The following is a 13,835-nucleotide window of genomic DNA, read 5'->3' on the forward strand; positions in this document are numbered from 1 at the left end:
TAAATTTAAAAATGAATTTTCTCGGTAACACATTGAACGAGACAAATTTCGAAAATCAAAAAGCTTTGATTTTCCAATCTCTAATTCCGTCGGGACAATTGTGTTGATTACACGAGTAAGGCGATCAGCGTTCAGCCCGTTAAAGTTAATTCGATCGTAATTCTCGAATTCGTCGTGACCGGTGATCGAGAAGACGTTTTCGTTTCCGTCGAACGGCACCTGAGTTGCGATCGAAACCGGTGAACTTCCGTGATCGCGATTTTCTTGCAGCCTGTTGGAATACGATAAAACGATGTCTACGATCAAACGATTAAGCGGTTCGTTATGAGTTCGGGTGGCAGGTGCCAATAAAAATCGGTTAAGCCTTATTACGGGTGACCTAGATTTTGACACAACCACAGGCAGACCTTGTAATCTTAATAAGGTGATCCACCGAATGAACGGGCTGGCTGGGCCCGGCCTGGCCCGTGCCACTTGTCCCGTGATGATTGAATAATCTCGCGGGAGAAAATGAAACCTGATGTACACGGAAATAAAATATCCGGACACCGAACGTCCCTCTGTGTCTGTTGCACGCGAGACAATAGAAATTAGGCAAATTTGACCGGTTAACTGTGGAATTCAGTTTGAAAAGTCTCTCGTTGTCGCAATAAAATCAAATAATGAAGCGTATACTCGTTGAACGCAGGCCAAATGAACTTAAGATGCATCCCAACGAAAATCTAAGAAGAAAAACTACATGTTTGTCTGAAAAAATAAATAAACCACCGTAAAGAATTTTAAGGTGACGTTTATACTCGTCACCGTTAACTGGTTAAAAAACATTACATTTGGCACGGTATAAATTTGTCATGTATGGTTTCAATTAAATTAAGCATTTTATAAATAAAATGTTTTATATTATTTATCGGACTTAAACAATCTTTGTGAAACTTCGATGAAAAATTTCATGTATAGAAAGATATAATTATTATCTGAGTTTCCTTTGAAACAAAATAGATCCTTTTTGTTGCAAAATAAATGTTTGCAAACAATTTTAAATGGAGTTACTATGGCGAATAGCCATGATAGGGAAGGATCCTTCTTTACCTACGAGTAAGAAGAATCCTCTATTACCGATGTTTTTGTGCTTCAATTTTATTAATTGAACCCTCGTTAACAATAGTTATTAAAATATCACGAAAAGAACAGACGTGGTAATCGTTCGTGGTGAAACTGTTAATAAATATTATATTATATTGTTTATAAAACACACGAAAAAAATATATCTACGCTACCATTGAAACTACACTAACTACGGTTGGTAACGAGAAATGCGACATAATCGTCGAGTATCCGACAGCTCAGTGGAGTCAGTTTCTCCATCTGGTGGACGTAAACGGAAAACCGAGGTAGATTGACACAATTGGCACAACGCGAGCGTAGCCCTGGGGATTTGGTTCGGAAACAAGCAAATCGGTATTTGGTGCATCGTGCATCAGAAAAGATTTCAAAATGAAAGTGCCCTCGTGATATCGTTCACGAGAACCTTGTGTGTCGCATTTGAAGCGTGGTTTCGTTGCCGAGCACGATAGCATTCGGCATGTGACATCATGCTATAGTTGTAACCATATCGAAAAAAACGAAGCTGAAACGCGTATCAAGATCTTTGTTTATTACACGCCAACTGAAAAATTATCTACACTGTGTAGAAATACGACCAACCTCGTCGAACGCACGACACAAACTTCGCATTCGTCATACAGTGAGTGCCAATGTTGTTTGTAATACGCTTTCCCGCATTTACGGATCGTCCGATTTTTTAAAAACACTCTCGCATCCCCAAATGCAAAAATGATTGTGTACATTTCAGGAATGATTGATGGAGGCTCTGTCATTTGTTTAGCTTATCAATGTGACTTTTTTCATAAAACAGTGGTCCTGTTTTTATTGTCTTGTCCTTCGCCTTTGAAAGTTGCAGTGATACCAAAGATTTCATGCCAGAGGTTCAGCAGATTTCAATTTTTATTGTACAGAAGCTTTTAATTTAGAACATTACAGTTTTAAAGAGAGTTGTTAAGTTATTTCATTGTTAAAAACTTATTTAAGTTCTGTGTTGATACAGAGCAGCGTGATATTTAGGTTCGACTTGTTACTCTGTTTCTGTGTGTCTAAGTAATGTTTCAATTTTTGAATATATGCTATTGTTTAATCATATATAATGTAAGTGATTATTATCAGCATATTTCAAAACTTAGTTTTATTAACCTCAGTGTAATGTAGCGCAATAATCCAAAACGTTTTAAATTTGACAGAATGTACTGTGATTATTATCCCTTAATTTATATAGCTCGAACTTAGTTTTAAAATGTTCTAAATATAAAGTTTAAATGTATGTGTTTGGCTTTCCATACAGTTGAAATTGTTCTAGATACTTAAGGCATTTATCAACAACTTTTTTCTTTAGTAGCAAGTTTTTTGAGAGTAATTCGTTTAATGTGTGCTCTTTTCATTATATTACATTGTACAGAGTACTTATCCGTTGTACTGGTTTCTCCTGACTTTAGAGAATTGTAATATGCGCTCAGTTTTATCACCATGATTGTACTTTATCAGATAAGTTATATAGAACAATTTCTTATGTGTATATAAGTTTCATTCATATACAAAATGATTGGAAAAAGAGTTCAAAACTTTAAAGGCAAATATTGTATCATAACATGTATCGAAGAATTAATATTTCCATAGCTTATATTCAGTTTTTTTTTTCAGTTAAAGCGAGTGATCCGTTTGTTTCTGATACTTTAGAACTTCCATCTTCACTTTGGTGGAAGTTAGATTACATAGAATACTCGCAATACCCACAATTACTTGATTTAAATTCCTTGGACTGTTCTTAGAAATTTCTTAATATTCCTTCCAGACTTTAGACGATGCAAAGAAATAAGTAATGTATATTTGAATCGTAGGTATTGGAGAAGATTAGGGGACTTAGTGCAGGCACGTTCCAGAGCTGTGGTGGTTGGTGAATGGTGTTGCAGATAGACTCGGTGTGGGGTTGGGCGTCACCCCCACTGCGCCTTCAGCTAGGGGGGTCGAGGGGCGCCTCGGGGAGAGCGACCGCGGGCGCCCCATCCTCGCAGAGGATGGGTGAAATGGTTGTGGAACGCGCGCCTTCTCCAGCCCGTCTCAGCCATACCTCTGAGAAGCACCCTCGTGCTACGCTCACGGAACTCAACGTCCTCCGTCGTCATCGAGAACTTTGCGATGTCGTACTTAATGTTGGCTCTAGAAAGATATTTGCCCACCGTGTTATTCTATCAGCGTGTAGTCCGTACTTCAGGTGAAACAATACTTCAGCTTCGATACAGAATTATTTCATCCAGTTCGTCTTAATACTAACATTGTCCATACATTTTCCACAGAGCAATGTTTACTGGGGAGTTGGCGGAATCTCGACAAACTGAAGTCACGATTCGTGATATAGATGAAATGGCAATGGAATTATTAATAGACTTCTGTTACACTTCTCACATCATCGTCGAAGAAGCGAATGTTCAAACTCTCCTTCCAGCAGCGTGCCTTCTCCAGCTAGCAGAAATTCAAGATATATGTTGCGAGTTTCTCAAACGCCAACTCGACCCCTCTAATTGTCTAGGTATACGAGCGTTTGCGGACACTCATTCTTGTCGGGAACTCCTACGAATCGCGGACAAATTCACACAGCACAATTTTCAAGAAGTATGCATTATTTAGTCTCTTACGAAATTTTATGTATTTTACTTCATGTCAGTTAACATGTTTGTCTTTGCCCCTTGAACAGGTAATGGAAAGTGAAGAATTTCTGTTATTACCTGTTGGTCAATTAGTAGATATTATTTCCTCGGACGAACTAAACGTACGAACAGAGGAACAAGTATTCAGCGCGGTTATGAATTGGGTTAAATACAATGTTACTGAGAGGAGGCAGCATTTGGCACAAGTTCTTCAGCATGTACGGTTACCTCTCCTTAGTCCAAAATTTTTAGTTGGAACTGTTGGGTCTGATCTTTTAGTACGGTCTGATGATGCGTGTAGAGACCTAGTGGATGAAGCAAAGAATTACTTGCTGCTTCCGCAAGAGAGACCGTTAATGCAAGGTCCTAGAACACGCCCTAGGAAACCAACTAGACGCGGTGAAGTATTGTTCGCCGTTGGGGGATGGTGTTCTGGCGATGCAATCGCGAGCGTGGAAAGATTCGACCCTAACACCGCAGATTGGAAAATGGTCGCGCCGATGAGTAAACGGCGATGCGGTGTTGGTGTAGCAGTACTGAATGACTTGTTGTATGCGGTGGGCGGTCACGATGGACAAAGTTATTTAAATAGTATCGAACGATATGATCCACAAACGAACCAGTGGTCCTGCGATGTGGCACCCACAACATCTTGCAGAACAAGTGTAGGTGTTGCGGTATTGGATGGGTTCCTTTATGCAGTGGGTGGTCAGGATGGTGTCCAGTGTTTAAATCACGTTGAAAGGTATGTTATCTTATTTTGGTCAATTGTTTTTGTTGATTACTAGATGAGTAATCACATAAACAGTGAACAACTAGTGAAAATACACAGCAGGCCTGTCCTCTAGGCAGCTCCTAACGCCGTCATGGGCAAAGATGACTGTTTTGTGTACTACTTTGAAAGTATCTAGCAGTGATCACCTGTTTTAACAGGCCTGATGTGTAGAATGCAACACGAAGGTCTCTAATTGAAAATCAATTTTACACAGGTATGATCCTAAGGAGAATAAATGGTCAAAAGTATCGCCAATGACCACCAGAAGGCTTGGAGTTGCTGTAGCTGTGTTAGGCGGTTATTTATATGCCATCGGCGGGTCTGATGGTCAGTCGCCTTTAAATACAGTAGAAAGATATGATCCAAGGCAAAATAAGTGGTTTCAAATATCTCCTATGTCTACAAGACGTAAGCATTTAGGCTGTGCTGTATTTAATAATCTAATTTATGCCGTTGGCGGACGAGACGACTGTATGGAACTCTCGAGCGCAGAACGGTACAATCCTCATACAAATTCATGGAGTCCGATAGTTGCTATGACATCAAGGAGAAGCGGGGTAAGTTAACATGTATAATTGCAAATTTTTGGCAATGACTCGATTCGTGTTTTCTCTTGAACGCCGGAAGTTTCTTCTAATGAAAATCTATAATGAGCCATGAGATTTAACATTGTTCTTTTGGAATTTTGTTTTTTTTTTGAGGATTGAGTTGAAACTTGTGTATAACATTACAGGTGGGTTTGGCGGTAGTGAATGGTTTGCTATACGCTGTAGGTGGATTCGATGGAACTGCCTATTTAAAAACAATAGAAGTGTACGATTCGGAACAAAATCAATGGAAACTGTGTGGTTGTATGAATTATAGAAGATTAGGTGGAGGAGTGGGAGTAATGCGGGCCCCACAAACCGAAAACTACATTTGGTAGCTCAGGCCCCCCACTTCAGTCCAAGTGGCTGAAACTCCATTAACTCCCCTCACACCAGTAACTCCTGTTACGCCAGTAACTCCCCCTGCTCCCGTATCGGTTCCTGTTGTTATTACTAATACTAGAAAACGCTACCGCCGATCGATGAGCATTATATAATATATGCATTTTACAAGACTTTGCCTTTCTAAAGATAAAGTCGCCGTTTTTATTGTAATGTCGTGTTGAATTCTTTTTAGCTTATCACGATGTGATATAATTACTTTGTACTGAATATGGATGTATATTTTCCTGTTTATGTAGAAAATTTATCCTTCGATAATGTTTATACTGCCGCAATTTCAGCATTTTTTTTCTGTAGTATCTTACTTGTTAAGGTATTCTCTATATATATTATTTATATGCTCTTTTATTCATTGCAAGATACGAACCACAATCATTTTAAGGATAAGTATTTCATCATTGTAATTTTGTTGATAAAACAATTGTGTATATCGTGAACGTTTAAAACATTGTATGTATGTGTGAAAAAAAGCAAATAGAAAGGCAAAATCTCTTAAATTATTCTGGGGCACAGTACTCATTTCGATGGGATGCTTGTACCTTTCATCTTTCAATGACTTAGAGACATAAATTTTTACAATTCGTATGAACAACAGGACTTCATTGTGAAGAGCTGCCTGCACGCCCACTTATGCAATAATAATAAAAAAAAAAAAGATAACCAAGTAAATTATTTCATTTTCGATAGTGTGCTTTTTACATGCAGCATATTTATCAACAAGACTGAACTGAAACCAAAAATTACGTACAACTAATGAATGAAACGAATGCTTCTGGCTCTAAGTATATTTTTATTTGAGAACAGTGAAAAATGCATATGAATTGTAACACGAGTTTATTGCTTACTATATGTTAAAACGCTTAAAAATCTTATTTTTCGTTAGCAACACAAAAGAAAAGTCACGTTTCATAAATCCAAGTTTTTTTTTTCATATGACAAAATAGTCTTATTGTACAAAATGGTGATAGGGATCATTATCCAACAATTTCATAATGTAACGTTTGTGATAATAAAATAATAAGAAACAGCAAATTCGGCTGGAAATGTAAGCAATATTTTAATATCAAATATGGTTTTGTAATTATTTGAATAGAAAATTATAAGGAAACTATAAAGATTTGTGTCGATTAATTACAAATTTAAAGTTTACAAATCACTCTAGGTTTGTTACATCTATGAGATTGTTGAAGGAACCAGAAACGTGTCTAGTATAAGAATATACTGAGGATATGATGTAATTGTCTCTAATAGCTTGTTAAAGTATTACTATTAGAAATTATGTATGTTTTGGATATCATATTCATACATTTTGTCAACAGAACAATTTAATTTATCTGATTTGATTCATAACAAAACATAAAGACATTTCTATTTCTTCATAACTAAAGTATATTTCTAAAATGCATATAGTGAATATGAAATATTTATGTTGAGTTCGACTAATCGGATTAGAGATTTATAATGGTACAAATTACTGTAAACACTAAACAAAGTTCAAAGGAGTGTTCAACATAAAATTTGATTTACAAGTAGATAACCTGTAGTTTCAACATAAATTACTATCTTATCCTGAAATATTGAATCTCCATTTAGCTTTATAATTTTTAATCACATTTTCGTTCATTTTATGTGACAAATATTTCTTAAGCAACAAAATGCATTATTTACATTCTTTTCTATTTGAATGTAATCATTCTTTCCAATAACAGAAAAATTTTAACCATTTGAATTTGACAAAATAAAATACAGAATTTATTATATTTTAATTCAGTGTACCAATTGTCTTTAGTTTCATTCAATAGTAAATATTTAATAGCACAAATTTTACAGTTTCATAATTCGAGCGGACAATCAAAACAGACAGTTTACATACACAAAATGGAATGTAATTTGTGGTACAACTAATTATCAATTAATTTAGTAGTAATGAATCGAAAGTATATAACATATGTTCAAAAAAATATTAATTAATTTACTTAAAAAACAAATATAATATAATAAAAAAGGATGTGTTCAAAGGAATTTTGTTTTATTAATTTTCAATGATGCATTTATCTTAATTATACCATAAATAACATTCCATCTCGTATTTTAAGACCACATCTTTTTTCCTCTTTATATTTTGTTACCGTATGTAAACATAATTTATATTATTATTTTTTGCTTCTCTATACTTCTTATTTTGTTTTTTTTCTCGTAGGGGAGGGGGCATGAGAGCAATTATTTTATTATCAAAGATAATAAGAGCAAAGAAAAGAGAGCAATTATTTTATAACAATTCATTTTGTTTACATAAAAAAAATTCCAATAATTTCTTATTCATTTTCATCTGAGTTATTGATGATATTTTTGGCAGCTATTTCATTCTGCAAACACGTAAGATGTGAAACATGTAAAATATTTTTGTTTTCCGTAGAATTATGTTGAAGGCGTTATACAGGGTAGTTTATATAAAATTTTATGAGCTGTTTTTTAAAAAATTATTGCAGATATCAAAATAATATTTTCTATTTCACTTGGTCGCATTAATATTAATTTATTTAATTTTTGAAACAAAATTAGGCAGCTTTAATATAACGAATATTTTTTGGATTGATTATTAATCTATTCTGTATTTAATTATACGTATTTAATTTTAGATGTTGGGTTATATTTTTTTATATATTTTTAAGGGTCCAAAAAATTAAAAAGATGAAATCCATTCATGTTTTAAAATAAAAAGTATAAAATGTTCTGACTGTAATAATGTATTAGTTATAGGTCTGCAATCATTATTAAAAATTAATAAATATTTAGTATTCACATTATGATATATACATTGTAATGTTAAATAATTTCATGGTTTAATCAGCACAATCAAAAATTTTACAGGCATCCATTACCTATATGCATACCACATGGTCAAATATTTATATCACTTAGTTTAATTTTATGAACCAGGTGAAAAATGTAAAAATAATATTGAGCAAAGTGTTTAAACACTACATTATTAATATTTAAGTTTTTGTTAAATTTCATTTTAAGTTAATAGATAGATATGTCACAAATATTTCCAAAATATAGTGTCACACGGTACACTGTAATCTCTATGTTAGAGGGGCAGTTTAATGTAATTGGAAACAATAAATTCTACAAATGTATAAAATATTGAAAGAACTGTATCAAGGATCATATTTATTTTAAATGAAATGAATTCTACACGTATTTTTCGGAAAATAAAATAACAACACAAATCATAATCTAACGATAGGTGTATTACAGTCACAACTATAATGTTGCATATACTTTTGACCACTAACATAAGTAACAAATGGTTATGACCATAATGACAAAGTTTGGTTGAATTACACTGACTGTTATTCATATTTTGATTGTAATATAAGTCCATAGCTGTAATTGTTTTATTTTCACTCTAAATTCTTTTTTACAACATATACATATATATATTTTACAAAATACGTGTTTGATATTCTATTGGTTTTGCAAAAAGCAGCTTATAATGCTTTATACTACTTTGTAAAACGTTTAAGTGAAATATAAAAAACTGGCTATAAATTTTACTGTAATTTTTTCCCTATTTGCAGATGGAAGTGTTGCAGTAGAGTATAGTTCGTAGAGAAAAAAGACAGAAAAAAGAGAATAAAGAAATGAAAGAAGATTCTTTACAGAAATTCTTCAAAAGCTATAACTTTTGATACGTCCTGTGCATATTCTAAGAAACATATGAATACATCTTCCATTTACATAATTGCATAGCAACAGACATACATAGAAACTAAATTATACGTTCACAATATACACAGTTTGTTTTCCAATATTTGTACACTTTTCTTGTAAATGATAACTGCTTTTGTACATATTAAAATTTGCTCAGTTATTTGTAAGACCAAATATATTCTAAGATGGAAAAAATTAGTTCATCAGCCAAAATAATTAACCTCCTTATAAACAACTATACTATTCTTTGAGATCAGTTTAATTCCCTGAACTTTGATAACTTTTGCATTAATAATTACTTTTCTCCGAGAAAGCTAAATTGACACAATTTAAATCCACATAAGAAATCGTTTCATAAAGTACTTCACTTTTATTGGGCACATTTAAACGTACCGCCAAAATTAACAAATAAAAGAATGCCACGTACAAATCACATTTGTTTTTATTCTATTACAGAAATTGATTTAATTATGATTTCCATGATTTAATTCCCAATTATAAAATTATAAAAATTAGTTGAGTTTTTCTCTTGATATTTACACGTATTGTATTTCTCGTACAATACATAACGAGTTTGCGACATTAAAAGAGTACTCTACCTCGTACAATGATTGATAATTTGATTATTTTTATTTTGATAACGTAAACAATTTTTTAATATATCTTTAATAATGGTAATACGAGGAAGTGATGCTATGACTAAAAGTGGGGTGATAGATTCGTAAACGTGAATAAATACTTTCATTCACTCAGGAATTAAATAGTAGTCGTTATAGTTATCTATTTAGCAAAATGTGTCTTTTGATACGAATATTTTTAACTCATTTATTACTTGCATACTTTGTGATTGGTGGCCCAGAGGAAGAACAAGGTGTTATATATGCAAATAAATGCGAAGGTAACTTTATTCACTTTATAAAAATAATTCTATAACCTTTTCTTTGCACAGCGACGAATACTGCTACTTTACTTTACAGTTTGCAAAGTTGTTGCCACGGAATTGGAGGCCAGATTAGCAGAAACTGGAAAAACACACGATGTACTTGAAATTGGTTACTCCGTTGATGACGTTTTGCCTAAGAAAAAGAAGGAATATAAACAATCGTACGTCATTCATATACTTTTCGAAAATTATAAATTACAATGAGTAATGTTACAAAAACTTTATATGAATGTTTAATTGCAGAGAATTACGTTTGGTAGAAAGCATAGAGGATCTTTGTGAACGAATTTTGGATTATAATATTCATAAGGAACGTTCAGATAGTACAAGATTTGCTAAAGGAATGAGTCAAACGTTTAAAGCGCTTCATGAACTTGTGTAAGATATTTTGACATTGTAAATATTTACCTCTTATAGCTAGGAAAAGTGCTACTATTATATGTTATTTCTAGGAATAAAGGTGTCAATGTTGAATTAGGAATTCCATACGAATTATGGGATAAACCATCTGTAGAAATAACAACTTTGAAAACTCAATGTGAAAATTTATTGGAAACTTATGAATCTGACATAGAAGATTGGTATCATAATTATCAAGGACAAGTATCTTTACGCAGGTATTACTAATATCTTTAGAAATAGAAAGTTATTAACTTTAAATCAGTTATATAATATTTTTTTCTTCCTTAGATATTTATGCTCAGAAAGAGCATTAAAGGGTGAAGATGATTCCTGTCTAAAAGAGAAAGGTGACTATGGTAAAGATATAAAAGGAAAGAGAAAGAAAAAGAACAATGAAAAGAACAATGAAAACAGCAAAGAAAAAGAAAGAAAAGGAAGGAATGAATTATGAATCATTGATCAATTTTTATAACCTTTTTTTGGAACTATAATAGCAAATTATGACATCTTTTCTACAAGTTTAATTGTATTTTTTGTCTAGTCTATGAACATTAAAAATGATGCCAACTACCTGCCATAATTGATGTGCTGGTTTTTAATAAATAATTTTGCATTTAATAAAAATGACATATTTCTAATATGGCTTGTCTTATACTTCATTCTAATAAGAATAACTTGAAGGCTGCTGTATAGTAACAAGAAATTACATAAATATACGTTTACATTAAATATGTCAATATTTATTTTATCTATTTATTTTTGGAATAAATTGTATACTCACTTATATATTGAAAATGACACAACTATATCCATTCCTTATGATGATCATCATAAAAATTATACAAATATATTAAAAGAATCAAGAATCAATAACATTAACAGATACAATGAAATTGGTAAAAATTTTCATGATCAACTTGGAAGAAATATAAAGCACGAACAACTCATAAATCTGAATAGATACTCATTACATAACAATAAGAAATTTGATACAACTACAGTGAAACTTAATGATGACTCAACAAAACTTAATAGTTTCGAATTTTTATTACCATTTAATTTTGAAGATTTAATAACTTACTGCTCCAGCATTAAAAATGTATATTTCCTAACTTATATTTTATTATTTCTTTGGTATTATTATTTATATGAAACACATTATTTCTAATTGTATACATGTATTACGTGTATTATATATTACATAAAATACATAAAATAGTATAATGAATATTGTTTAAGCATATTCACATAATATATTCATCTATTTTCTCAACTTTGGTGGAACCCACTTCTTTTTCCCACGCAATTCTCTTAAACGTTCATATTCCTCTTTAAAATCTTCATGCTCGTCTCTAAATAAACCATAAAGTCTGAGGTGTTTCATTAACTCGTAAGTTTCCTGATGCCGTGGATAATAATTAACATATTCAGGATCTTTATACGGTGGCAGCTCGCTAAACAATGTTACAACCTTCATAGATTTTTTATTAGTATCCCTGGTTACTTCACCGAAAATTCGGTTACTCAGACGATTCATGTTCTTAGCATAAGTAGTACCCACTTTTGCAAGTTCCACATATTTATTCTTCATTATGAAATAATGTGTTTAATTATCAGACATTCCTATGCAAACAGAAAGTACAGGTTATGTGCATTTAAAAGTACTGTTAGATTTCATCTTCAAGGTGCAATTATTAATAATATTTTTTACCAAGTAAACGTATACTGCGTCTCGTACAATCGTTCTCTAACCAAAGATCGAAATGAGAACTTCGAGTTTATAAAATTATATTCTTCCAAGCATAAACAAAGCACACGGAATAAATTGAATGCTTAATACCACAGCAAAGTATAGAATAACATTGCAAACTATGGGACTCGGTGTCACATGTTCTGAATTACCAACTGTATAGGAAGTAACATGTTTTGCTCTGCCCTCTACGCCCAGAGAACGGTCAATACGAAAACTACAATTTGAAGTTAATATATGTACATTCTTATTTAAACTATAATATTCCTAATAAAATTTTTAAACATTCAGAACTGAAATATAGAAACACACTTTTAGGTATTATTTTGAATTTAGATATAATGATTTTGTTTTCTATTAATTTAAAAGTTTTTTTTAATTTCAAATTACATAAAACAAATTAATAATAATTTTATATGTACAATAACTGTTGCTATTATCAAATATTATTTTTATTAAGTAATTCTATAGCAATACTGTTTCGTTTTATAATGCAAAATAAGATCTTGTTCTCTCTGACTATAATTGCTATATTTAATTGTGTAAAATCTAATGATATTTTTTATATATTATACAGAATTATTTAAATTCAATATTTCATGCTCAATTGCATATACGGAACATTATATTGAAAAACGGTGACTGTAAGTCGCCTCTCGAGTGCAAAGAGTTTTGACGAATCTAAGGCATCTAATTTATTTATCGATTAATTTGGTTACTTTTATTAGTTATTTATCAGTTGTATCAATTGATTTCTCATGGGATAAATGTAACTAATAGAAGTGGAGATATCGAGGAATTATTAAAGCAAGAATGTATTTCAAAGGATTTTTCTATTAATACGTTGAATGTCATGGGGGTCACCGGTGATCCCCAACCAAATCGAATTATAGTTCATTCATCGAATTGCTATAGTTAAACGACGATTATTTGAAAACATCTGTATATTACAAACAATGCTACTTAAGTTAACTGTGAAATTTGGTTGGAAAGACCTCTGGTTCTGCGCGCAATAAAATAAAATGGTGCGTGCACTCAGTGAACGCTGAACGAATGCATAGAGTATATTTTAATGAAGGATCAAAGCGAAACAAAGAATTACATGTTTATGTGAACAAATAAAGAATTCATGGAAGAATTAGTATAGATTCAACAAATAAATATATTACTCAGTTCATTCGAATTCAAAGTAAATATTATTCCTCTGTAATCAACTATTATACTTAAAAGGAAATATAGGCGTAACATACGCTTAGAATTTTTCTCTTTTTCCAATAAATTATTAATGACAAAGTTCAAAGTTATCGATCAGAGTTGAGAAAGAAATCATATAATCAAGGGGTTAATGCGTTGACATTCAGCAAGATTGAATATTATATATTTTCCATTTTGTATATTTTTCTCTATGAAATCGCGCGGCGTTCAACGCATTTCATTTCACCGTAACAATGGCGACTTCGCGAGATATCATTGGACACTCTCTCAGCTGTTTACCTGCGGGGTA

The 13,835-nt window shown here is 32.1% G+C and overlaps 3 protein-coding genes across 6 annotated transcripts; 2 read left to right on the forward strand and 1 right to left on the reverse strand.

Annotated features, from left to right (window-relative positions):
* The first annotated feature begins 1,379 nt into the window (after positions 1-1,379).
* dbo (Kelch-like protein diablo) lies at positions 1,380-7,751 on the forward strand. Of its 4 annotated transcripts, none has more exons than XM_076365762.1 (6): positions 1,380-1,744; positions 2,949-3,322; positions 3,405-3,720; positions 3,803-4,500; positions 4,745-5,087; positions 5,264-7,751. In XM_076365762.1, exons 2-6 carry the CDS (start codon positions 3,009-3,011, stop codon positions 5,453-5,455), a joined length of 1,863 nt encoding a protein of 620 aa, XP_076221877.1. In that variant the 5' UTR covers positions 1,380-1,744; positions 2,949-3,008; the 3' UTR covers positions 5,456-7,751. The 4 variants fall into 4 exon arrangements, with proteins under 4 accessions (XP_076221877.1, XP_076221878.1, XP_076221879.1 ...); XM_076365763.1 differs by lacking the exon at positions 1,380-1,744 and adding an exon at positions 1,751-1,985; XM_076365764.1 differs by lacking the exon at positions 1,380-1,744 and adding an exon at positions 1,979-2,121.
* A 1,919-nt stretch (positions 7,752-9,670) lies between these two features.
* On the forward strand, positions 9,671-11,854 carry CNPYb (FGF signaling regulator protein canopy b). The gene is made up of 5 exons (XM_031982084.2): positions 9,671-10,134; positions 10,214-10,340; positions 10,423-10,557; positions 10,632-10,796; positions 10,870-11,854. The coding sequence occupies exons 1-5, from the start codon at positions 10,029-10,031 to the stop codon at positions 11,030-11,032; spliced, it is 696 nt and encodes a 231-aa protein (XP_031837944.1). The 5' UTR covers positions 9,671-10,028; the 3' UTR covers positions 11,033-11,854.
* On the reverse strand, positions 11,843-12,172 carry mRpS33 (mitochondrial ribosomal protein S33). Its single transcript, XM_031982085.2, has one exon. It carries the CDS (start codon positions 12,170-12,172, stop codon positions 11,843-11,845), a length of 330 nt encoding a protein of 109 aa, XP_031837945.2.
* Between the last annotated feature and the right edge of the window lie 1,663 nt (positions 12,173-13,835).

Source organism: Nomia melanderi, chromosome 3 (assembly GCF_051020985.1).
Source record: "Nomia melanderi isolate GNS246 chromosome 3, iyNomMela1, whole genome shotgun sequence".
Taxonomy (NCBI): Eukaryota; Metazoa; Arthropoda; class Insecta; order Hymenoptera; family Halictidae; genus Nomia; species Nomia melanderi.

Coding starts and splice junctions, on each gene's coding strand:
- CNPYb (XM_031982084.2), top strand. CDS start 10,029: ATGTGTCTTTTGATACGAATATTTTTAACTCATTTATTACTTGCATAC. Junction 10,558..10,631: donor AAAGCGCTTCATGAACTTGT/GTAAGATATTTT, acceptor TGTTATTTCTAG/GAATAAAGGTGTCAATGTTG. Junction 10,797..10,869: donor GGACAAGTATCTTTACGCAG/GTATTACTAATA, acceptor TTTCTTCCTTAG/ATATTTATGCTCAGAAAGAG.
- mRpS33 (XM_031982085.2), bottom strand. CDS start 12,172: ATGAAGAATAAATATGTGGAACTTGCAAAAGTGGGTACTACTTATGCT.
- dbo (XM_076365762.1), top strand. CDS start 3,009: ATGGTGTTGCAGATAGACTCGGTGTGGGGTTGGGCGTCACCCCCACTG. Junction 3,323..3,404: donor GCGTGTAGTCCGTACTTCAG/GTGAAACAATAC, acceptor CATTTTCCACAG/AGCAATGTTTACTGGGGAGT. Junction 5,088..5,263: donor TGACATCAAGGAGAAGCGGG/GTAAGTTAACAT, acceptor ATAACATTACAG/GTGGGTTTGGCGGTAGTGAA.